Source organism: Dryobates pubescens, chromosome 17 (assembly GCF_014839835.1).
Source record: "Dryobates pubescens isolate bDryPub1 chromosome 17, bDryPub1.pri, whole genome shotgun sequence".
Lineage (NCBI taxonomy): Eukaryota > Metazoa > Chordata > Aves > Piciformes > Picidae > Dryobates > Dryobates pubescens.
In genome coordinates this window covers 7,835,059-7,860,687 of record NC_071628.1, presented here as the reverse complement: position 1 = coordinate 7,860,687, position 25,629 = coordinate 7,835,059, and the positions used below count along the sequence as shown (strand labels likewise).

The following is a 25,629-nucleotide window of genomic DNA, read 5'->3' as shown; positions in this document are numbered from 1 at the left end:
GTTGTGGAGTCTCCTTCTCTTGGAGACATTCCACCTGGATATTGTGATCCTAGGCAACCTGCTGTGGGTTGGATTGCCCAGCCCATAACTAGATGCTCTCCAGAGGTCCCTTCTGACCCCCACCATTCTGTGAGCCTATGTGAAGACATTTGCAGACATCTGAAGACCTTTTGAAGACAGTCTATGCAGAGAATGGGAATTATTTGTCCTTGGAGCTGTTTGGTGTTTTTGTCTTGGTCTGCACCATGTGCTGCCGGTAACACTGTGAGGAGATGTGGTTTGGGAAGCCAGCATTCTGTGCCTGTGACTAGTTTTGGGAGCGCTGCTACTTACCAGAACCTGTTTTTCCCTTGCTTCCCCAGAGCCCACTGTCAGCGTGGTCCAAGACGCCCGCGGTCGGAGCGCCAGTTGCCTCCAGAACCCGTACGACCTGCCTCGGAACAGTCACATTCCTGGTCACTACGACCTGCTCCCCGTACGGCACAGCCCGACGCATGGGCCCTCTTGGGACAAGCAGTCTTAAAGGGATGGACTTCAGTGGTGCACTGTGCTGCAAACACAAACTCTGAGGTGGCAAAAGAGAAGACAATCCTTTCCTGTGCTGCAGGATGCTGACAGGACTTCAGACTCCGTTACAAGGACCTAACATACCACAACATCAGCTTGGGCCAACTGCTGCTGCATGAGGTTATTTATAAAGACATTTTTGTATGGGTAACAGGAACTCATGAGAACCTCCTCCACCTGTGACTGGAGTATGTCACCCCCAGGAAGGTGTCTACATGCTCCAGGCAAGAACTCTCAGTGGTGTGTATTCTAACCCTGGCTTTGCTGTAAAATAATCCACAAAGGCATCCTAAGTAGGACCTATAGAAATGTACATTTCTACCAACTGCATCAAGAAACCTTTCACTGTTAGGAACAAGGTGACTGGGAACACGCTTGAATCTGTTTTATGTCTTTGTCATGGAAGTGGGCATCTTTCTGAATGAAAGCAGGGAAACTTCTCATTCCGCTGCCTGGAAACCTCATTTACTGCCATCACCCTGTGCAACCTCTGCAGATCATTGCTAATTAGCACTGAGATGTTCAGCTTCACATTCAGTACCAGGATACCAGAGTAGAGGAGCAGTAACACAGGCACTTTCTGCACAGTTTTCAATGTAACATCTTGGCAAACAGGCCCTGATCTTTGCTAACGACTTGTGCTTCATCAATGAGTCTCATACCCAGCCTAGTACACTTGTAACAAGCTATAAACACTTTGGTTGGCACAGACAGACTTTCATTTTCTGTTTACAGCTTCTGTTTTGTTAGATAAATCCAGATTTGTCAGGCAGTGTAAACGGATGCACCTCTCTTTACTTCCCTGGGATACTGCAGGTTTGCACAGACTAACCTTGGTTTGGTTTCCTTTCCTAAAAGTGGTCAGCTTCTCCAGACCCTCCTTACAAACCATCTCCTCCTGACTCACCTAACATCATGCCATTAATGACACCCTTTCATTTGACACGCATTACCATGTAGTGCAACCTTATCCCATTGCTGATTCTACCTGAAATGGCATTAAATTGAGCTGAAAAGGGCTTTTCTTTTTCAGCAGCTGTCTGATTATCAAGGGGTTGACCCAGGGCAACGTTTTGGAATAAGGCACCAGGACTGGGCTTTGGTTTGGGGTTTTTTTGTTTGGTAATCTTTATAATCTAGAAAGTAGAATATTTGCCGTTACGCAGTTCCTTGTAGATTTTGAGCATGAAATAGTATTGATTCTAAGTATGTAATTTTATTAGGCAAACGTGGAGTTAGCAAGGTGATTGCCTCTTAAATATACACTACAAAATTCTGTTGCACATTCACCAGTCCGATGGAAGTAGACAAGAACAAAACCAGCACCTCTCCGTTGCTCAAAACATGATCACTTACCGAACCTGCTGGTCTAAGGGACTGATAAGAGGAAACTTACAGCTCAGAGGCTTGATCCTGGCTCTGAGTCAGATTTGGATCACCTGGAGCACTCCATGACAGGATCAGCCCACGGGGATCAAAGCCCCTGGCACAGGGATACTGAGCTGCTGGGAACCTGTGCAGCACCCCCAGACTTGTTGGCATGCTGGGAGCCCAGTTATTTGCTGCTGGATGAGCCAGGACCCCTTAGGGCAGTTGGGCTGGCTCTGATCCCTGCCCTGCAAACCAGGAGCTTTGCAGCAAGACAGGTGAGCTGAGCCCAGCCACCCCCCAGGCTTCCAGAGCAGCAGATTTCCATGTTGCAGGATAGCGCCAAAGCAGTTACAGGAATGCTGCATGTGTGCATGGGGGCAAGACTCGTCAGCAATAGCAACTTTCTTTTCCAGGAAAGCCTTATCTGAGGTGCAAGCAGACCATTATTTCATAGGGCCAGCAGGTAGATTGTACAAAGTGAAGAGAAAGACTTACCTCAAAAAAAGAAAATCAAGAGAAAGGCAGTTGGCTAAGGAATGCTCTTGTTAGAGACCTGCCTTGACAGCGAGCACAAGCAGTCTCTCAGCTGCCAGCCTGAACAATGGTTGTGTTGCTGTAACGTTTGCAACTGGACTCCAGAGAGCAAAGATGCACTCAATTATTGTTGGGTTTTGTTGGGGTTTTTTGTTTTGTTTTCATTCCAAGCTGGATTTTCAAACCAAATGCAATGACTGCATAGAGCTTAACAGGAAAAAGAAACTAGTAAGAGAAAGGTACCTTCTTGTATATTCGCATTAGCTTAGGAAATAGGCACTGAAATGGCAATACTTTTTTAAGGCAAGACAGATTTGTAATATATTTGTTCACTGTGCAGAGGTACTCTACCTTGTACAAAATAAACTGACTTTCTCTCAGTGTGTAGTTCTCAAATGTACTCATTTGCAGACTGAGGCATCCAGCCCGCGTTCACGTCCAAGTTCTCCAGGTGATGGGGCTGGTCATGAAGGGGCTGTCCCCAGCTCCCCATCAGCAAAAAGAACCCACTGGCAGCAGGTTTACAAGCCAGCTGTGGCAGGATTCCTTAGAGAATACAGTGCTCTAAGTCAGACTGTGATTTAGAGCTCATTTAGAGTAAGATTCAGCTTTAACCCAAAACCTAACTGGCTCTCACAATTCCTTGGCAGTTTAGCCTTGGAGAGTCTCAGTGAGAGACCTCAGTGATGCACAAATGCCATCAGACACGCCTTTGCACACCTACAAAGCACAACCTGGGGCAACTGCCAGCACCAGGACTTATTTTCATGAGGTGCACTTCAGTGCTTGTGGTGACAGTGCCCTGTGCCACTAGCAGGTTGCTGTGCCTTCAGGTGGGCACTGGAGCACACAGGCCAGCAGTTACCCTGGTGCAGCCATCAGTGACAACACAAGGCACAGGGCAGCATTCTTGGCAGGTTTGTCAGCTCTCCCAGGGAGCCTAATCAATAAATCACAAGCAGAGATTTGCAGCAGAAACACCTTCAGCATTAATGACCCCCAGGCAATGCAGCAGATTGCTACACTCTGAAGCTTTCTCAATATTTGTGCTTCATATTTCCAAAAATCTCATTAACTAAAGCCCAGCATGTAATCCTCTTACTTGACAAGCCACACTCAATAAGCTATTTAAGGCTGGAAACTCATCAGGTTTGAACTGATAGAATAAGTAATTCTACCTTAATAAAAATGTCTTTAAAGCAGAACCATTCCATGTCCTTTCTGCCTAAGAGTCAGAACCTCAGCTCTCAAACACAAGAGCCACTGACACTCACTGAACTGCTTCCTAATTGAGGCTGGGACTTTCAAACATGCAGATGATGGCAGAAGCTTTTGGAAGCAAAGCCCATTGTAGCATCATAGAGTTCCCAGAAAACTCATTCCAGGGCCCAAAGCAGTATTGGTTATAATCAGTTGTTTCCTATTAGCAGAGAGACATTTCAGTACTGGATGAATGCCAGTCGGGGAAGAGAATGTTTAGTCAGCAGCTGATGGGAACACCACCCTGTTGAGTCAGTGTTCAGATGGAGCAGTGTCTTGCATTGCCTCTGCCAAAGCACTTTCTTGTCCCAGGCTGGACTCAGAGCCACAGATCAAGAAAAAGCAGAACCAAACCACAGCAAACATGAGAAAGGTTTTCACAGGTATGAAGTCACATCTCTGAACAGACACCATCTGATTTTGCTTCAGAAGCTGACGGCTTAAGGAGGTTTACAGCTACTGCATGAAAACGTCATGCTTCGTGTTGCAGCAGTTTGCAAGTACAAACTCAGGTCTGCACAGCATTTCTGTCTAAGGCTTCTTTATGATTACTAAGATCTCTAATTCCTCCACCAGAACTTTTACTTTGCGTAAGAGCACCCACAGCCATTTCACAGCCGCCCAGTACTTAAACACAGCCCTGCCTGTTGCAAGGCAAAGGAAGCAGCATGTGCAGAGACACAGACCCTGCCTTGGGTGCGCTCCCAGGAGCTTCGCTGGAGTTTCACTTGCTGCACAAGAAAGCATACAACCACATGAAATCCAAACCTGATGTGACAGCTGCCTGCTCATGTGACTCAGAAAAGGAAGCAACATGAAACTCATCCTGCATTTCCAGTTGACAAATTTAGAACTTGACTGCCAAGGTAATTTGGTTAATTCCAAAATACGCTCCAGTCTGGCCAGAACTGCTGCCAGAACAGCTCCCACAGTCAGCAAGGGCCCAGTCCTACACCTCATCCTCTCCTGCAATGCTGAAAGGCCCTGAATCACCTTTGATCCTTTTATCTGCATGCTGGCAACCTGTGCACCACTTCTTCAGGAAGACACCAAAGTTGGGGCTCTACTGCTGCAGAGGTAGTGGTTTGCTGTCCCACAGGATCTTCTTACTGGTGGCAAAGGGGGGGGGGGGGGGGGAGGGGAAAAAAAAATATAAAAAACCCTATACAAAGAGATTCATAACAGGGAGGTTTGACTGGAACATGAAAGCTTCCTGAAGCTGCCACACTGTTGTGGCTATGACATCCAGCAGCCCCAAAAAGCTGCAGGCCTAGTATGAGCAAAGGCAACCATGTTAGAATTACCCTTTCAAGTTCCTTTTCTAGGGGTACTTCCACTTCAGCCTCTTCTCACAGCCTGCTCCAAGCAGCTTGCTAGCTTCCAGTTTTGAGTGAAAGCCTTCAGGTGAAATCCCAGCTCTCCCAAAAAGCGCACCCAACACCGTGCTGAGTCGTCCCCTGTAATTCTTTATTAGAATCATGGATGATTTTAAATCAATCTAAAAAAATAATGAATCAAAGTACATGCATAAAGTACAAAGTAATTTACAAACAGATCAAAACAGCATCTTCAGAACTAATACCAGGAGGAGAAATGAACTTGAAAAAAAAACCCAGAACCAAACACAGAACCAAGTGACCGACTACAGCAATGCCTTCCGTGTGCCTTTACACATCATGAGCACCGCCAGACAGAAAGGTTGGGTACAAAACACAGCTGGTACCTACCCAGATCTGGGTGTTCCATGTGGGTCATATCAGAGTTTGAGAAACATCCTCCTACAATCAATGATTTTCCCTCAGTCTGACTAACTGCAGGCATTCATACAGCACACAGCTCCGGGAAACACTGCAGAAACTCAGGGCCTACAGCCCCCAAATCTCAGCGTGAAGGAGGTGTTGGGAAGCAGCATGCGGTGAACGCAGCGAGTGCAGTGGTAGAAGGCACAGTTCATGTATCCCTGAACAAGCTAATCCAGCAGATGATTTGTACTGAATGACAGGCCACAGAAGGAATGCATCCAGCAAGAAAACTGCTCCAGGTGTTTGAAGAGCAAAGCACTGGAACAGTGTGAAAATACTGGATGAAGCAGAAGTCAAAACTAAGAGCAGGTTGTAGAAGTCACTGATTCACCAGCTAAGGGTTTGAATCTGTGTGGCTTGTGCTAATAAACGTGGCAAGCAATATGTCACAACAGCCTTCAGGTGTGTTGTGTGCCAGGACAGAAAAAAGGCATCCTCCAAACCTGATACCACCAGCACTGGGGGGCCAAGTCTCCAGCAGCACAAAACCACACTGCAGGTTCCAGTGTTAGTGACCCTTCATCAGTTACACAGCTCATGCTTTCACTTGCTTCACAAGAGGCACCTCCAAGTGGAGTCCCACCAGTGTCTCCCTGGCCAGCCTCCCAGCAGCTCTGCCTCATCACAACCTCCTCTGCAGCAGCAGGGCAAACTACAAAAGCTCATTCACAGGTAGAAACCCTGCTGCTTGTTTGTGAGAATTTCTCTTTTCTCCCCCATAATATCCTATGTTAAAAATCCTTAACTTGACAATCTGAAGATGTAGCCAAAACCATTTCACTTACATTAAAATTGCACTTCAGAGCAACAGGCATGTCAGCGAGCTTTAGCAGCAGACACCTTAAGATGAGGAAAGATTATCCTGCCCAGAGATATTTTCCTAGTTAGCCTGGCAGCAATTGGTTTGAGGAGCAGAATAACCTCTTGGGGGTGCTCCCTGAAGGTGCCTGTACACTCTGACTAGCGGGCATCACGTTGGAAAGAGCCCATCGGTTTCCCACCAATTCACTGAACCAACACCGACGAGTCTCTGTCGGGAAAACACTGCAGCCAGAGAGAAGCAATAGATTGGTAAACACTGAACTCAAAGTGTTTTAAGACATGGAGAAATTCAGAAGGAATAAGCAGTAACTGAAACACAAGAACGTGACCACAAGAATTACAAATATATTTAAATCTTGGACCTGGGGGGATATACACAGCCTGTAGGAAAGAGAGGAGGATTCTATATATTCTGACAGCACTGCATCTTTGGTTTGTTCTCGGTGGTGGGAGGGACGTGAATGGGGACCACGTTGTTGCTGGGAGACATGTCGTTCTCACGCCTGTCCGACATCTGCTTCTGCGAGACAATGCGATAGATCTCTGCAAGACGAGAGAGAGCTTGGTCAGTCCGCGGCACACCGGCACAACGTCAGCACAAAGCTGAGTCTGGGTGAAATCAGGCATCAGACACACAGATTCCTCCTGGGCTCGGGACTCCATAGGTAATGCACAGCTGTGAAGCTCAGCTGTGAGGTGCTCTGGATTCAGAAAATAAGAGAGACTCTTGCAACAGGAATCTGGTTTTTAACAACTGCTTTACTTCTCGTGAGAGGAGGTTTAGTAAACTGACAGGAGTCACAGTATTTTTGCTAGGAATCAGAAACCCTCTGCCCCATCAATTCCTCTGGATGATCCTGAAGGCTCTGAGGACAGTGGCTGCATGTCTGTGGTCATACCCACAGACGACAGCAGGATTACAGAGAACCATTCCAAATTTCTCTCCGAGAGAACTGCAAGGGTAGTGTCTTTTCCCTTTGCATGCCTACCATGTGCAAGACCCTGCCTATCATCCAGGCAGCTTTAAACCTTCACAAAGGTTTGACTGGGGCCCAAAGGGGGAGCCTCACCCCCTTCAGCAGCACACAAACACTTTACAAAGCTCACTGTGTTACTGTGGCTAAACCATGGAAAAGAAGTGTGGACTCCAGAGGAAGTCCAGCACAAAGCAGAGAGCACAGGTTAAACTCCTGTGCCTTCCCCTGCACCAAAAGCCTTGCCCAGTTTCCTGGGCTTTGCCAGTGGCTGATGGCACTAACTCAGCATTACTCAGAGTAGCTACAAAGCACTTCCTTCAGCTGTGCAGAAGAGTACGACGTGTGTAGCACATCACCCCCAGAAAAGAAATGAAGAATACCAAAATAGAACAGAGAGAACTCCTTACAAATTCAAGTTTTAAAGGCCATAAAGTTTAAAAACAAAAGGCTTGCTAAAGCCTGGTGTAAAAGAAAAGTGTGAGAGTGTCTCAGATTCAGCAAGAAGCTGAGCCTGAAGCGACATCTCTTCTACTTTGCACAGCAGAAAAGTGCTCTGGCAACAAACACCAGCACTGCCAAGCAGCAGGACTCCCACAAGAAGGGAGTTGATGCCCACACCCAATTTGTGTGCTCCAGCTCACTGCCCTCCCACAGGGTTTCAGATAAGCCCAGGCTGCAGAAGATGAGGGTGCCTTCACTCCTCCTGCACAGCAAGGCAGGGAAGAGCACAGCTCACAAGCAGCTGGCAAAACATAGCAAATGTCCAAGTTCTTCTGGAGGTCTGAAGTCTCAACAGCTGGGTAATGACTGCCCAGATAAAAACACCTCACCTGGCCTCCAACCAAGACCCATCTTTTCCACCAGGAATTTGTCATTAGTGAGCAGCCTTTGTTCAGAGTTTTAATGAGCTGCTGCTCAGTGCACATCCTGACATCATTTCAATGCTGGAGACTGAGCTGCCCTGCACAGAGAGGTCCTCTGTGCTGCCAAGGGCTGCTCACACAGCTAAGTGCCTGCTCTCACCACAAAGGAAGAGACAGCACTGAGGAGCTAAAAAGGGGTCCTGACAAACAGGGCTTGAAAACCTTGCCCTTGATGCAACAAACCTGCTCTGCTTTAAGTTGCCAACACACAGGCCGAGTGATCCTCAGGAACAGTGAGAGCAGAGCTGCATGCACCCATGGGGCTGCTGGCTAAAGAAAGCTCTCCTGGAGACACTGCTCCATGGACTGTTCAAGGTAACACTGATCTTTGCAAGTGGGGCTTTGAAAGAATCTGCCTCAGGGGCCTCCAAAATGACAGCTCCAGCCTGAAGTCCAGAAATATGGATTTTATATATGGTTCAGTTACAGATGAAGTTACTGAGGCCACCAAACAAGGGCTGCTCATGTAAAAGGATTTTCTGATTTCACCCTCTGACTTCACTCCTCTAACAGCTTCACAAGTTCAGTGAACCCAGGGAAATGAGACTTCCAAAGCCACCTGCAAGGCCATGTGGGATTCTGCAGATAAAGATCACTTTGCCCAGTGGCAGGCATTCAGCAGTGACTGTGTGCAGAGGGGGAGGAGCAGAGCTGGAAGAGACCTGCTCTGTGTTCCTCAAGGCAAGTTTTCTGCTTCACTACCCTGCCCCAGCTCAGGGTGGGCAGCAGCAGCAGTTCCCAGTTTTCCACAGAACTTCCTCAACAAGTCCATACTAGTCTCTAACACAAGCTGTCTCACACTTCCTCCACGGACCGCAAGGACTCACAACAGGGTGCCCTCTGTACAACACCCTCATCTTGCAGCCAAGACCTTCAGTAAACAGCCCTGAAGCCTTGAAAACAATCTTAACAGCACTGATATCTCTGCTGATACAGGGTCTGTCCCTTCTGACTCTGGAAACACATTTCCACGATCCCCACCTCCATGGCCTCCCCCAGCAGTCCTGCAAGGACACTGGGCAGCTGTACTGCTTGAATTACAGATTCACAGATTGCATTGGGTTGCAATCTCCAATGTCATCTAGTCCAAGCCCCCTGCAGTGAGCAGGGCCCTCTCCAACTAGATCAGGCTGCCCAGGGCCACATCAAGTCTGATCTTGAATGCATCCAGGCAAAAGGCCTCAACTACATCTTTGGGCTATCTGATCCAGTGTTTCACCACTCTCACTGTAAAGAGCTTCATCCTGATGTCCAACCTAAATCTTCCCTGCACCAGATTAAAACCATTGCCCTCATCCTGTCACTACAAGCCCTTCTAAACAGTTTCTCCCCACCTGCCCCAACTCTCACAGCCTTTGTAGGGGAGGTGCTCCAGCCCTCCAATCCTCTTCATGGCCCTCCTCTGGACCCAACAGGTCCACATCCTTGTGTTGGGAGGCCCAGAGCTGGACACAGTACTCCAGGTGAGTTCTCACCAGAGCAGAGTGGCAGAATCACCTCTTTCAAATCAAACTGGAGCAGCCCCAAGTTTGTTGCTCACTGCTCCTACTCTCTCCTCTGCAGTGCCAACCTCCACAGAGCCACAACTGCTGCCCTAGGAAAAAGCCCACAAGGCTAAAAGGTGCCTTTCCCTGGATCAGCTGCACACCTTCCCCACACAGCTGCGCTGGTGTGAAAGGAGGCATGGAAACAGCTTAAACCTGCTCTCAGTGGGGCAAAGCACCCAGCAGCAAAGCCCACACAAACTGGTCTGCAGGGAGGATGGGCAGGCTAATACAAACCTGTGCTTTTTATGAAGACACTGCACTTTTGCCTGGCTCAGGAACTGAATGAGACCTTATTCAGAGCACATTCAGCTGAATGCATCACTGCATAATTGGTAACTGTGAGAGACAGGCCTGGCTCTGTGAAAGGGCTGGGAAAAAGTGACACTGCTGCCTAGGAGGAGCTTGTCCAGTCCTTGTCTGCTCAGCCTGCACTAGCATTTCATTCATTTTCAGGTGTACAGAGCTAACAAAAGAGGAAATCCCTCAATTTTCTGATGCTAATGCTCTGTGATGTTGTTTCCTTGGAGATGGGATTCCTTAGAGATGAAACTGCAGCAGAATGCAGCATGGGAACAGAGACAGCACAGATCCAGGCAGGGAACAGAGGCAGACTCCAGTTTACTTTAAGGATGCTTTATCCTGCTGTGAATGCTCAGAATGGCTAGGATTATAATACCAGTCTCTCCTTATTTGCCAGATGATACAAAGCAGCTCTGTGTGCACAACAGTCAGTCCCTGAAGTCTAGACATCTTGCAACACAAGAATGTGGATAGGGACTATTACTCTAAGCCTCCGAAGGAAAAGGTCCCCAAAACCTCAGCAGGACAGGAAGCTCACTAGATGCAAAATAGAGTGCTCTCTAAAAGTCCTCCATAAAACAGAGAGAGGAGACAAAAGCTTTCTCCACCTTCTTCCACCTGAAACAGCAGCAGGTCACATACTCAGGCTCTGCCAGCTGTAATGGACTCCTAGTTCCTATGCCCAAAGCCATCTATTCAGAGCAGCTTAATCTGAGAACTTAGGTGTGGATAAGCTTAATATGGACCCTGCTACACCTCCAAGGGAAGCCCTCTTGCAAGTCCCCATCACTGTCCCAACCAGACCAGCTTCAGAAGGGCTGCAGAAGAAAGGAGTTTTGCTACAGACTTTAGTCACAACACCCTGCTCAGGAGAGATCTAAGCAGCGGGGTGAAAGGCGCTGGAAACAGCCTGGGATGTCTCTGTGGTACAGTTCCCAGCACTGCAAATACCAGCAGAGCTGGTGCAGCAGCATGCCCTGCCTCTTCTGCCAGCCACCTCCACTCCCAGCCTGTGGCAAAGCTTTACCAACTTCCCTCTTCAAAGGGCACTGAGCATTCCGCCCGCAGGCACTGTGCTGGGAGGCAGCCCTGCCAAGTGCAAACTCCCTGTGACTCTACAGGGTCACTCTGAAAGCTGCATTCCTCAGATGGCTGCTCCCCTCTTTCCTTCAGTGCGAATCATTAACAGAAAAAGCCAGCTCTGAAGTGTTATTGAGAAGTTTATTGGCAGAATGCTTGTCCTTAGCATGCCAGTCACAGCCAAGATGGAGCCAACCTGCTGCTAATGTATTATTTACTTCATCTTTATCTCCCTGAAACAGGAGCTGCTGTCTGGAGCGAGCTACATGCCCACTAATCAGCAGAAGTGTTTCTTCCAGCACTGTTGAACCAGTCCCTCCTGAACAAGGATCCTGCCCACATACCCAAGAGCTCTTTACCCAAAGCAGTCACAGCAACATGCAGGCAACACTGGCATCTGTGGAAAAGCAACAGCCTCAATCTGTCCAAGTCCACCAGGGGCCAGGTTTAATCACTCATTGTCCCATTACAGACTGCTCTCCCTTACAGAAAAATTACATTAAATTATTAAAAAAAATATTAAAAAATAGCAGAACTCCCCAAATTAGAATCCAAACCAAGTTCTGGAATAAAAGGTACTGTTGGAAGCATGGGAGGAGAGATAAAGAAACAGCCCAGCCTGTGCCCGAGAGGTGAACTGCTTCCCCATGGCAACGGCAGCGTGTTGGCTGAGCGTCACACAGCTCTGTGGCAGCGAGGCAGCAGCCCAGGGCATGCAGGAAACTTTCCACCCCTTCAGCTGTCACTGCTGGAGAACAGAACAATCCAGCAGGAGACAGGGGCAGCAAGGTGACCAGTTTATATTGGCTGTGACGGCCTGACAGCCACCTTGGAGGGGATAAACAATGTCTGATGTATTTCCAGTTCTGGTGCTGAAGGAGTATGAAAGTTAATTCAGTCACTTTCACCTGAGAGCCCTGATCCCCTCTGAAAACTGAAAAGAGCAAGCAGCAAGGCCAGTTGTTCTACATCATACACATCCCAATTGGCCAGAATCTGACCTCAAAGTTCAGCCTAGGTGCTCCTGAGAGGAGAGGGGCTACCAAGGCCACATGTATGGCAGAAGCAGCTTGAGGTTTTAGCAGTTAATAGGCAAAAAAGACTGTTCTAGGTGTGCCAGGCAGTCTCAGTACATCCTGGCTGGATATTAGAAAGAAACTCTTTACAGTAAGGGTGGTGAGATGCTGGAGTTAAGTTGCAGATAAGATACCCCCTCCCTGGACATGTCCAGGGCCAGGTTGGACAGAGCCTTGAGCACCCTGGTCTAGTGTGAAGCCCATGGCAGGGAGGCTGGAACTAGATGATCTTTAAGGTCCCTTCCAACCCAAACCATTCTATGGTATGATTCTATGCCCTTCTCCAGCAAAATCCATGGCCAAATTCATGACCACTTCAGACAGGTCTGCCTTTAGGTAGGTGAAGAAAACAGGAAACCCAGGCAGCATCCCTGATACCATCACAGTCAGCCACTCCTTAGCCATCCACCCTCCAATGGCATTAGTAGTTAGTCATGGAGGGAGTCAATACACAAGCTAACATAACTTCTCTCTTCTTTTTGAAGTTGTGCAATGTTGAATCACAACCAAATGATTACACTGAAGTTAAAAGGGAACCACATGGTTGGGCTAAAGAGGAAACAAGTTCTAGTCCCAGCACTGCATGAAGCAGTGAGATGACAAACTGTCTGTTCATCTAACATGGGCACACTTTTTGCTAGTATAAGAACAAAAGCATTACTGCTTAGAAACTCACTCTTAAAAACACAATAGATCCAGAACCTGTAGGGGGGCCTCTTACAACTATGGGTAAGGCAAGAAACAGATGGACACAGGCAAATAATACTCCCCTGCCTAACAGCTCTCTGCACTGCTCTGGTGTTCATAAAGCATTTCATACAACTCCAGCATTGCTACAGAATTTACACTTTTATTAAGCTTCCTAGCTGCCTCCTCACCTTTTTGGTGTGTTTAAAGAATGTCTAAATCAGATGGCAAAAGAGAAAAACAAGTCAAAGCTAACTAGCTGCCAGTGTCACAGCAATCAGATCTGATGAGACACAAACTTATCTGCTCACAAACTTATCTGCTCACACCCAGCACATCATGCAGCCTGGCACATGCTACGCTGGGAAGGAGGGATTTAAATTTGCAACTGGGAAGCAGGGTGGAGGCACTCAGAGAACAGAGATGCACCAAAACAGAGGGACCTCTCAAATATTTTGAAGACTCAGATTTAGAGAGCATTTGCCAAAGCTGAGAATGATAAAAGCTGAAGCCCCCCACACACCACTTTTTGTCCCACCATTCCCTAGCTACAGCTGAAAGGGAACACAGCAGTACAGAAGTCCCACAGTAGTTCAAGATTTCCACACCAGTCTCCCATGTAGCTCTAGTGGAATGTCTGAGAGTCTTAACAAGTTTTGCCTATCTAAAAAAGGATTTAAGTGAAAAGGAAGTACTTTATCCAGAGAGCATAAAAAGTGCAGCACTTACTGCTGTCACATGCTACAGAGGCCAAAAGTCCAGGCAGGACTACTAAATGCACTGACAGTGACTATCCTGCAGCTCAGGAGTTACCACATCTCAGATTACCAGGAGCAGTGTTGTTCAAAGGGAGGATCCCTACTCTTTCATCCCTTTTCCCTTGGCAACTGCTATGGTCACCATTAAAGATGGAAACAAACTAGATTGACTTCTCTGATGAACAATAGCTGTTTTAACTTGATGCCTGCATGAAGCAATTCTCTTCTGTGGGCACTCCCTATACCATACACAAATGGGAAACTGAAACATAAAACCAGGCTGATGAGAAACCTGGGACAGATCAAAGGGAATACAATTTCATCCCTGAGCTCAAGGCTGATCTTTCCCCCTGTGACACTTTGAAACTGGATTCCAAATCTTACATCTGTGAAGAATAATTAAATAGCAAAATTTTAAACACTTTATAGGCAAAGAAATGCCTGCTTGCATCACAGCTGAGCAGCCTTCTGCCCTTCCCCCTTGGCATACAAAGCATGAGATGACTCACCTGTCAGAATAGTCTGGAAAGCTGCTTCCACATTTGTAGAGTCTAAAGCAGATGTCTCAATAAATGACAAACCATTCTTCTCTGTGAGGACAGAAACACTATAATTAGAGGGGTACATCACATAACTGTTCCCCATCTGAGAGAACTTCTCCACCAGATTGTATTTGTAGTGTTCCTAGTGAGATGCATGGGTATCAAGTATAAAAGGTTGTGGGTTTTTCCTCCTTACATGATCTGAAAGCAACACCACCCAACACCAGCATTAGAATTTACACTCCTTCCCAAGCACAGGGATCAGTCCAGTGTTGTCTTACTTTAAGCCACATCTTCCTGCACCTCTGGAAGGGAGACTTTGTTACACATCCATCAATTGTGTGAGGAAGCTTCCTGGACTTTCATTAACCTTATCAGGTTTTCTTTAACCTCATCAGCTTCCAGGCAGGCAGATTTCCAGACAGCCTCCTTCTCTGGAGACATTCAAAACTCGCCTGAATGCATTCCTGTGTGGACTACCCTAGGCGATCCTGCTTTGGCAGGGGGGGGTGGACTCCATCTCTGGAGGTCCCTTCCAACCTCTACTGTTCTGTGATAAGCATTAGGGAATTATTTTGTGTTCACTGACCTGCAAAAGCTCTGGCCTCATCTGTAGGGACTGCTCTCAGGTGGCGCAAGTCACTCTTGTTTCCCACCAGCATGATGACAATGTTGCTGTCGGCGTGGTCCCTCAGCTCTTTCAACCATCGCTCTACATTCTCGTAAGTGAGGTGCTTAGCAATGTCATACACCAACAATGCCCCCACAGCTCCACGGTAGTACCTGTGGGTGAAGAGAACCAGCAAGGCACATCCTGACTAGAAGTGGCAAGTTACTGTGCAACAAGAAGCAGCTGTTACTAAGAAAGCTACACACACACAATTAGCTGTAAGCAGGCTACATGGGACTTGAAACAGAGAAACAGAACATGCAGACTCGGGCTGTGCCACAGAGCCACCAAAGCAGCCAGGGCAGCTCAGAGCCAAACCCTATGTGATGTGAACCCCACATCCCCAAAATGAAGCTCTGGAGTCTGTGGGGAGCTACTGCCACCTTCAACCTCTGATCCACTCCTGGAATGTCTCCCCAGCCCAATCCTGTGGGTGCAGTACAGGCACAGCCCATAGTGATAGAGAGACTCTAGAATGACTCACTGGATCATAAAAATGTCAGCCAGATCTATTCCCTTTGCAAAAGGCCACAGCTGGTCTCCTTTCAGACTAGGGAGAGGCACAGTAACATTCAGAAACAGGCTGTATTCTTCCATCCCACAATGACCTCCAGCTTTACTTAAATCCAGCTTTTACTCTGCTGGGTTGTGTTGCTAGGGGTTTTTTGTTTGTGTTTTTGTTTGTTTGAGGTGAGGGGTTTTTTTGTTTGGGGGGTTTTTTTTGGTTGGATTTTGGGGTTTTTTTTGTTTGGTTTGCTTTTTTGTTGGTTGGGTTTGGTTGGTTGTTGGTTTGGTTTGTTGGTTTTCTCTCAATTATGTAAGCATGGAAAGTGAGTCCTTGCTGCTACACAAGGGTTTCTGGTCTTAGGTTACCACTGATAAAGTAGTATCTGTGTTGCTGGAGGTTTTATCAACTGAGTCTCTCAGAGCTCTTGCATTTTAGGCATTCCAGTTCCATATCATGAGAGCACTGAGAGGTAAAGCAGTTTGTACAGGGACACACTATATCAAGTTTCTAGGCTGAATAATATTTCAACCTCTGCCCAGCAGAGGTTGTGGGCATTACATAACAAAATACAACACACACACACACCCCATTTGCAGCTTCTGAGGAACTGGAACGGCCCAGAACTGCCCTCCCTCAGCAAAAGCTCCTCTTCAGCCACACAGGCTGTCACTTACGCTGATGTTATGGCTCGGTATCGCTCCTGCCCTGCCGTGTCCCATATCTGAGCCTTGATTGTCTTCCCATCAACTTGAATGCTTCTTGTTGCAAATTCTACTCCAATGGTGCTTTTGCTTTCCAAGTTAAACTCATTGCGAGTGAACCGAGACAGAAGGTTACTCTTGCCTACTCCAGAGTCTCCAATAAGCACAACTACAAGACAAAAACCACAGGGGGATCAGATTCCAGGTGCAGAGAACACTTCCACAACCACCTGCAATAAACATTTATTTTCCAAAGCATGAAGGAAAAGAATGGCAAAAGCTACCATCTTTGTCACGGATCCACTGTCCAGGTCTTGGTAATTCTAGAGAAGCAGAGCTGCCATATTCTGCTTTCTGAACAGACTTTCGACTTGACTTCAGTCTCCTTTGCCCAGCATGGAAGAACATTCCTCCCCCAGAAGGAACATGCCTGGCTGTTGCTGCAGAAGTCAAGGACTGTTTGGATTTCACAACCTTGTCACACTAGAACTAAATACAAAAAAATCCCCACACCATGCAAGTGAGCTCTGTTTTGCTGAAGAAGTCCAAAACACCAGGGCAAGCAGCAGACTCCTCACACTTCACATCTTAGCAGAAAAGCAGTTCCCTACTGGGGCAGGAAAAAAAATGGTGACTAAAGAATTATCCCCCAAACACCCACAAGACCACCTGATGGAGAGTATCAGTATTAGCTGAGCCACAGCACTCTGCCCCTCTGGCTGCTCCGCAGTCCCCCACTGCTGCTGCAGCTCCTGGCACACTTCGGCTAGAGCTTGAAACGGCTCTAAAATGCTGCTGGGGTATTGCTGGGCCTCAGAATTAGAACCACCATTTACTCCATCTTCCCTGGCTCAGCTTGCCTTATGACAGCACCACAGCCTAGCAAACTAATTGGAAGGATTCAACTATGCTAGACTAAAGGTTTAAAGTCTAGTTCCTACAAGAAGACAAGCATCACAGGGCTCGCTGCAATAGCCTGTAATGCTGAGCTGAAAGGCGTGGGCTTAAGTGCATCTTCAATCTCTCTACCAAGATGCAGGCCACTGGATGAGATGCACTCACTCATGAGCCTGAGTCACACCAACTGGAGCCTCTTAGGCTGATCTCATGCCCTTAATGAAGATAAGGTACAGAACTGATAACAGAAGGGAAGGGAAGGGAAAGAGGATGAATAAAATCCTTGAGAACAAAGGCTGATCAACTTTGAAGCCCAGCAGTGAATCAAGGCACAAGAGTGCATGCTCACTGCAAATAAAATTGCTGTGGCTGTTTATTTTGAAACAAACATCAATATTTCATAGAATCATAAAACTGTTTCTGTTGGGAAAGGCCTTTAGGATTGAGTACAACCACAACCTAACTCTACCACATCTGGTGCTAAACCATGACCCTCAGCACTACATCTCTGCCTCTTTTAAACACCTCCAAGGATGGGGATTTGGCCACCCCCCTGGGGAGCCTTTTCCAGTATTGGAGAACCCGTTTAGTGAAGAAGTTTCTTCTAATGTCCAACTTAAACATCCCCTGGGGTAACTTGAGGCCACTTCCTCTTATATCACTTGTTACTAGGGAGAAGAGACTGACGCCTCACTCCAACCTCCTTTCAAAGGAGTTACAGAGAGCCAGAAGGTCTCTCCTGAGCCTCCTTTTCTCCAAACTAAACAACCCCAGTTCCCTCAGCTGCTCCTCACCAGACCTGTTTTCCAGACCCTTCACCAGCTTAGTTGCCCTTCTCTAAACATGCTCTAGGCCCTCACTGTCCTTTTCATAGTGAGGGGCCCCAAAACTGAACCTAGTATTCAAGGTGCTGCTTCATCGGTGCCAAGGACACCAGAACAATCACTTCCCTGGTCCTGCTGGTCACTATTCCTGATACTGCCCAGGATGCTGCTGGCCTTGGCCACCTGGCCTCAATAACACAGATCATTTAACAATTAAGACACTGCAAGGCAGCATTAAAGATGTGTGGCACAAGAGAGGAGTGAGGTCACCAAACGCATCTCGATCACACCCAGTCTCAGTCTAGCAGCGCAAACACTCCCATCTGCTGCTGCGTCACACAGCAGCCCTCTGAACACCATCTTCTAGTTAAATAATGCAAAGCAGTTCTGACAAATGGGAGTTCCTCTAACTGCAAGGGCAGAGCAGCACCTTTAAAATATCCTCCATAAAATGAAAATGCTAGCTCCAAACACAGCCTTGTGGCAAATGCTTCATCAAGATCTTTCCAGCATCCTCTGCCAGCTGACTCAGCACGCAGCCAGCCAAGCTCCAGGAGTTGCTTAAAGCACAGGGTGGCTGTTAACCACTTCTGGTTATGGAGATCACAAGTGCAGGTAAGTGGCAAGCACATATGCTGAATGTAAACAGGATTCTGGTCTCCCATGTGACAGGTCCACACTGCTCTGTGTCAGCTGCCCTGACCCAGCTTTGCTGGCACAGAAGACCCTAAACCCTAATAAACTTGGTGCAAATGACAGGGCACCTAATTGCATCATCACCACTTGGTGAACTGCCACCAGCTTTTCTGGTTTTTTGTTTGCTTGTTTTTGGCAATTAAGTTCTTCACTACTATTTTGGCAGGTTTAGGCCACAGTTTCAGGTGACATCGTATCTGTATTCACTGGGATGTGCTACAAACAAGTTCCCAGGAGGTGAAAGGTGTCAACACCTCAGCCCTGTTGTCACTCAACTTCAACAGCAGCCAGAAACCTCTCTAAACAAGAAAAGCAACCTACATAATTTGCTTATCCCAACAGAATGCATCACAACTGTTCAGCACTCCCCTCAAACATTTTTCTTGTTCAGGTCATATTTCTAGGCACATCTTAAAGTAATTTTCATTCCTCTGCCAGGTTTTACTCCTTACCTAGTCTGAATCCCATGCTGCTTATGTTCTGAACAGTTTCCAGCACCAGATTAATATGTCCCAATTAAAAAAGGAAACTATTAGACTTTCCTCCTTGAAGTCAGTTATTTCCTCCACTTAATTGGGCCACTGCAGCTCCTCCTGATCATGAGCATAGGAACAGCCTGTAATGTCAGCAGGTGCCTAAGACTCTGCACACTTTCTGCACCTCTGCCAGTCTGTGCAAGTATCACTTTGAACAGCTATGACCTGGAACAGCTTTAACAGCCATTCTGATTGTTTCATTATTGTTAATTTTCCTTTCCTTACTAAACCACCAATTCTGATGTTTTTCACTACAGAAACACAGAATCACAGAACATACCTGGTTGGAAGAGACTTCAAAGCTCATCCAGTCCAACCCTCAAGCCAGCACTGAAGGGTCAACAATAAACCATGTCCCAAAGCATCAGGTCCACATGCTGCTTGAACACCCTCAGGGATGGTGACTCCAGCACTGCCCTGGGCAGACCATTCCATTGTTTGACAACTTTTTCAGTGAAGAAATACTTCCTAATATCCAGCCTAGACCCTGGTGCAGCTTGAAACCATTTCCTCCAGTCCTGTTGCTTGACACCAAGGAGAAGAGTGTGCCTGTCCTTGCTCCAACCTCCCTTCAGGTAGCTGTAGAGAGTAATGTAGTCTCCCCTCAGCCTCCTCCTCTCCAGACTGAACATCAGTTGCTCCTTGCAGGCTGTGTGCTCCAGGCCCTTCACCAGCCTCACTGCCCTTCTCTGGACATGCTCCAGCACCTCAATGTCCTTCCTGTAGTGAGAGGCCCAGAACTATACACAATACTTGAGGTGTGGCCTTACCAGTGCTGAGTACACAACAGGAATGACCCTAAAGTGCTGAGTCCTTTTCTAACTATCCTGAGCAAGCAGTTTCTGGGAGGGAAATGACGTTATCTAGTTCCCTGTTAAAGCTAATAGTTCCTGCACACACACTGTTATTGGGCTTTTCTTCCAGAAACTCACTCCTAATGGTTAGAAATTGCCTTCTAATTATCAGAAGAAATTAGTGGTCAGGGGCCAGTCAGTGTTCATGTGCCAGCACTGTCCATTAGCTTATTAGTTTCCTCTCCCAATGGTGTTTACAGAAAGCCACCACATCTTCTCTTGGCTTTGCTCTACTAGATAAATAAGCAAACTTCTCAAGTGTTTCCTTACAAACAGACTGTCATTTCCCCAAACTTCTTCCCTACAAGTTTTTCAATCTCTTTACCACAAGTCCTTCTAAGTGAGATCTCCCTGTGATGTCGACATGGATTTTAATATTTCCATCTCTACTATGCACACCTGGAGCAGGAATTACCTTTTCCTAACCATATCACCTTAATGGCTCAGTCTGCCCATGATCAGGCTGAATTATTCTAGCTTTAAGTTGGCAAACTTTACCAAACTACTGAGAGTCCCCAGACATAAAACCCTACATCCCACCTCACCTGGAGGATTGCAGTCCTCATCAGAATGCATCCCCTCCAGTGCTGCACTCCAACTTTCTCCTGTGCTACCCAGCTTGTATCATCATCAAATCCCTTTTACTACATCAGCACTGGAAGGAAGAAGGACTTGAGTATTTAAGCAAGTTCAGCCACAAGACCTGCTCTTGAAAACATCCATCAATCACCTTCTTTGGACCAGCACATCCCTTACAGAAGCAGCACCTTAGAAAGCTTCACAATCAAGGGAGATTTGTATTGGCACATCCTGAAAGTCAGGAGAGTGATCACCCTACCCAAGTCACTACCAGGCAGGTCATTCTTACTGCTTTAGTGACGTGCCAGTTCAATATGTGCAACCATGTGCTTTAAACCAATGCACTTGACTACCTACAGCATTTACACTCCCCACCCCCCGAAGATTTCAGACAAGCATTTGGTGAAGAGAAAAAAAACAAAATGAAAAAGAAAGAAACAGGGAAGTCAAAAGTGCTGTGTAAATTTTTCTCATCAGTTTTATTTCTGTAGGAGACCAGAATAAGAATTCCATTTCCTTAAGCTGCATGAAAGCCATTTAGAGAACTGCATCAAGAAAGGATTATTAAGTTTTCACCAACATTCCAGCTCACCCACCCCATTTTTACTTCTGTTAAGCTCCCATCTAACTTAGTTGAAATTTTCAGAAAACACTGTATCTGATGAGATGTTATTGGCAGGTATTACACAAGCCACATGCTACTATGTGTAACAAGTACACCACTGCTAGGGACTTACAGTGTCTGAACCAACTCATCTTGCTGTTGAGCTCTGCTATTAAGAGGCACATCAATAAAGAGCCTGGCACTGGAACAGGTTGCCCAGGAAGGTGGTGGAGGCCCCATCCCTGGAGATGTTTAAGGCCAGGCTGGATGTGGCTCTGGGCAATCTGATCTAGTGTGAGGTGTCCCTGCCCATGGCAGGGGGGTTGGAACTAGATGACCCTTGAGGTCCCTCTCAACCCTAACAATTCTATGATTCCTGGCCTGTAGAAGAACCTGCTGATGAAAACCTCTTCCTGCCCCCTTCACACAAGGCTTAAAGGAAATGTGAACAAGATGACCTGACTCTACACCTTGTAGGTTGCTGGTGATAAACCTAATATGTCTTAATACTAACATCCCTCTTCTCCTGTGGCCCTGTTTTATTCAGCCATTGCCTGGTGTCATAAAGGCACTTTGGGGCAGGGGTCATTCATCACCTGTACATACCATATGTAACATACAGCTGAGCCTCCCAACACCTCTGTAGTAAAACAGCTGATCTGGTAAACTTGTTGAGAGTCCAAAAGTGCCTCCCAAGTTTAATGGAGAGAAGGCAAAGGGCTTGCTGCCATCACCAAAACCAGTAAGTGTCATGCAACTACCTTTCCCTACAAACTACTCTAAACAAAACACAAGAAAAAAGTGTTTTCTAAAACCCAAGCCAACAAATCTGATCAGTTTGGGAGTGTTTCCTCAATATCAAAGAGTGACACTAGAGGCATGAACATGATGCAAAGTGGGAAGCAGACAGCTGAAACAGGAGTAATTCCTAACAATAAGCTGAATGCTAGGTGAGGTCCACATTCAGAAATGAGAAGCCTGACCCCAAATCCAAAATTCCAGATGGTTAAGGTGCAGACATAATCCTCTTGACCTTTGTCCATAGAAAACACAGAAGACATCTACAAGTGAGGGTTGTTTTTAAAACTACTCATCCACTGCAAGTACATAAATCAAAGAGTTATAAGTTCCTGCATTTAAGCCAGGGTTAATTGATTAATATCCTTACATGAACATTATATTTTCCTCCCACCAAAATCAGAGCAAGATTTATACAAATTGGATTTTAGAGATCTTGTGCTTCCTCAAGTGCAGTGCTGGCAACTGGAAGCACTGCTCTGGTAAGCCCAAGAAGTATGAATACCACCGAAATCTGTAGCTGGACAAAAAGAGTTTATCAGAAGTTGTCTTTTTACAACTAGGCTTAGGCTTTAGCATATGTAGAAGTGTTGCAAGAGTCAGGAGATGGGGATTTTGTAACAGGTATTGCGATTTTATTGTACAGCCATATAGGTGGGCTCAGTTTACACCCACCAGCAGAGTCAACCAGATTGTGATATATGGCTGCTGTTAGTGGCTGACAGGACAGAAGCAGAGGTCTGTCATAAACAGACACATGGTAGCTTAACTCAAGGGTAGTAAAAGACAGTAAGACTAGAGATTAGCATCCAATTATTTAAAACCAAGTCAAATTCAGTCCCACCAACCTACCATGTCCCTTCAAGTTCGTAATTCCAGAAGAACTCTTCTACTGGATTAAGTGTCCTTGTAGACCAACATCCAATCTGACTGCCAAGAACTGATGTCTGAGAAACATTGTGCCTAACAGAACAAACAATCTTTGTCCTAGCAAGCCCTTGCATCTCCAAACAAGCAACACCTTCAGACTTGCCACTGTAACAATCACATCCCAACAGACATTTTTCTTCCTCTATAGTATTTATGGCAATGCACCACTCCAGGATTTCCATATGCATCTGCAGGATTTTATGTCCTTTTGGTTTTGCTTGGTGCTCAATAAAAGAAGTATTTCAGATATCCTCAGAAATTATAACATATGAGATATTTTCTCTACTTGCCCTTATCACTCACTGGTTTAATTCTGATAAAGCTATATATCAGTCTAAGGGATATGAATCCATTAGGTCTCTCTTCTGATTATTTTGATGCCTTTTCTCCACCTTTTTATTCCACAACACCCTTTCCAATATGGGTATTCCCATCCTGGCTACATATCCCCTCAATCCCCAAGATATTCATGTTTTGGATTCAAACATCAGCTTAATGTTCCCCTTGAGTTCTCCTTTCTTTTTCCATGAGTTTTTACCACCTACTTGTCTTTTTGACCAGTGCCTGCTAACGAGACATTCATTCCAGAGACCTATTTGTAACAACTTCAAGATCATCCCAGAGCGCTGCCGGCTTGTTTAGAACCACCATCACCTTTGGAAAGTTACAAAAGTTTCCACAATTTGCCTTACTCTGCATTTGTGATATTATTTCAGCTGCCCCAATAATCCCAGTTATGTGACATTGCAGCAACTTCCTGCAGTCTACTTTAGCTCTGCAAAGCCTGAACGCTCATTTTCACAGCACTCCCAACAGCTTCCTTAGTCTAACCAGAAAAAATAAAAGCTATAGGAGGGGCAGTTAAATTAGCTTGGAACTTTTCTAAATAACTGGATCCCAGCCCTCTTATTTCCCCCTACATAAGGAAGTAGGTCTCAAAAAAGATAGGATCTCTCCCAACAGATCTACATCACTGGTATTTCCAGGCCTTCACAGCTACAAATATTGATTAAAAGCATACTGACAGAATTGTTTGAACAAGTGATGCAGTGGGCTTGATATTGTAGGTGCTTCTGTGTACAAGTTAAGATTGATACAATTAAACTGGAGGTCAGCAAGGCCCACGCCGATGCTGCAAGCCAAGAGGCCCTTCTTGGTACTTCCCAATGTAAGAGCAGTACAGGTGATTGATTTATAGTTAGGAACAAGGCCACATTCCACGTGGCAACTGGATTAACAAAAAAGGGCTACAAAAGAAATTTAATTTCTCAAAGTGAATACAGGTGCTTAAGGACACAGAACTAAAACACTCATGCCTTTCTTTATCCTAAGTTTCACGACCACAGGCACTGGATCTCGCATCATTACAAAGTAACAAGCAACACTCTAAATCCTAAATTCAACTTTATGATATCTTATCACAGTAAGCAACTACTTTTTACAAGGCCTTTCTTGCTTTTGCAGTAGGATTTAAAAAATTGGCCAGGCAACTTCAAAACATCAGCATTTCTGCAGGTGTTTCACAGCATGCTTTATGAACCTAACAGCAGGCTGGCATTTTACTCTGCAGGGAGTGAAAAATCGACCAGGTAACTACAACCTGCACGGTTTTAACCCGACTTGCTGCTGTAGGGCTGACAGGAGGGACATCGGTTCTGGAACACAAGGTATTCCTGCCCTTCTCCGCTGGGTGCCACATGAGGTGCCAGGACAGGATGAGGAGCACTGGGTATGAAACAGCAGTTACATTCACTCCTTGTGAAGGGCTTAGAATACATAAGGGAGTAAATAGTATCACCGTATTAAATTAGCTGCATCATCCACCAATGCTGAGTATAACTCGTTCACTTTGCAGTCCTCTTCAATAGCTGGTAAAGGCGCTTATCAACCCAGGGCATTCTCACAACGATCTTTGCTCGTCACCCCAGCAGGCTGGACATTGCCTCAGCCTCTTCACGAAGCAGAAACCATGAGGAAGACGAAGGTTTCCCGGACCACCCCTACGGAAAACAGCCCAAATCTGCTATTTTGGGGTGAGGTCGCGACCAGCGCCCGAAGCGCTCTGGGGGAGGCAGCGACGCCCAAGACACCCTCGGCGATCAAGCTCCAGAAACATCCGAGCAGGGCTCGGCCGTACCCGCAGAAGCGCAGCCCCCGCCTCGCACCGGGGCTGGCCGGAGCCCTCCACCATCCCCCGCCCCGCAGCTCTCCCGGGTAGTCGCGTTAGGGGAGCGGCCGCCGAGACCTGCTTGTGAGTCGAAGCTCCTTCCCCGGGGCTGCGAGGGAAGCGGCGGCAGGAGGAGGCCGACTGAGGCGGCAGGAGGGTCACGCGGCGGCCGCTTCCCACGCCCCACCGAGGCAGGGACCCCCTCCGGAAGGTGACCCCTCCGGTTGTGACAGAGATGAGACGGCGCGGCCCTTACCTTTGAAGAGATAGTCGTACTCGTCGTCGCGGGTGCCCATGGTGGGGTGCGCCGAGGCGCGGCGGTGGCCGAAGACTAGGAGCGGGAACCGGAGCCGGACCCCTCCCTGCAGCCGCCGCAGCGCTTCCGCCCTCCGTGCTCTGCCCGCCCACCGCCAGGTGCATCCGGGGCAGCGCAGAACTGCTTCCAGAGGCAGAGCCGCCGCCCTGCCCATCCCGACCTTAAAGGGGCGGCGCTGCGGGTGGGTCGGGCTGTGAGGGTGTCTGCCTGGTCTCTATAGCCCATACCAAAACCCTTCACTATCCAGTCGATGGTTATGGCCACAGGGATAAGCTGTGGCAGGAGCGTGGGGGCCGGAGGAGA

At 47.0% G+C, this 25,629-nt stretch overlaps 2 protein-coding genes across 7 annotated transcripts in view; one reads left to right on the top strand and one right to left on the bottom strand.

Annotated features, from left to right (window-relative positions):
• MEGF11 (multiple EGF like domains 11) overlaps nt 1-2,837 on the top strand; it is a 298,911-nt gene extending 296,074 nt beyond the window's left edge. For all 6 annotated transcript variants that reach the window (XM_054169250.1, XM_009903880.2, XM_054169251.1 and 3 more), the window contains one exon: nt 363-2,837. In XM_054169250.1, coding sequence (XP_054025225.1) covers nt 363-523 — 161 coding nt within the window. In that variant the 3' untranslated portion in view covers nt 524-2,837. The remainder of the gene's footprint in view (nt 1-362) is intronic.
• A 2,946-nt stretch (nt 2,838-5,783) lies between these two features.
• RAB11A (RAB11A, member RAS oncogene family) lies at nt 5,784-25,409 on the bottom strand. The gene is made up of 5 exons (XM_054169256.1): nt 25,267-25,409; nt 16,099-16,294; nt 14,836-15,029; nt 14,214-14,294; nt 5,784-6,899 (listed from the first exon to the last, which is right to left on the bottom strand). The coding sequence occupies exons 1-5, from the start codon at nt 25,304-25,306 to the stop codon at nt 6,760-6,762; spliced, it is 651 nt and encodes a 216-aa protein (XP_054025231.1). The 5' UTR covers nt 25,307-25,409; the 3' UTR covers nt 5,784-6,759.
• Between the last annotated feature and the right edge of the window lie 220 nt (nt 25,410-25,629).

Excerpts from the sequence above, each read along its gene's own strand:
- RAB11A (XM_054169256.1), bottom strand. The coding sequence starts at position 25,306 with ATGGGCACCCGCGACGACGAGTACGACTATCTCTTCAAAG. Across the intron at positions 16,295-25,266 it reads GTACGACTATCTCTTCAAAG|TTGTGCTTATTGGAGACTCT; the intron begins GTAAGGGCCGCG and ends TTTGTCTTGTAG. Across the intron at positions 6,900-14,213 it reads TTTCCAGACTATTCTGACAG|AGATCTATCGCATTGTCTCG; the intron begins GTGAGTCATCTC and ends CTCGTCTTGCAG.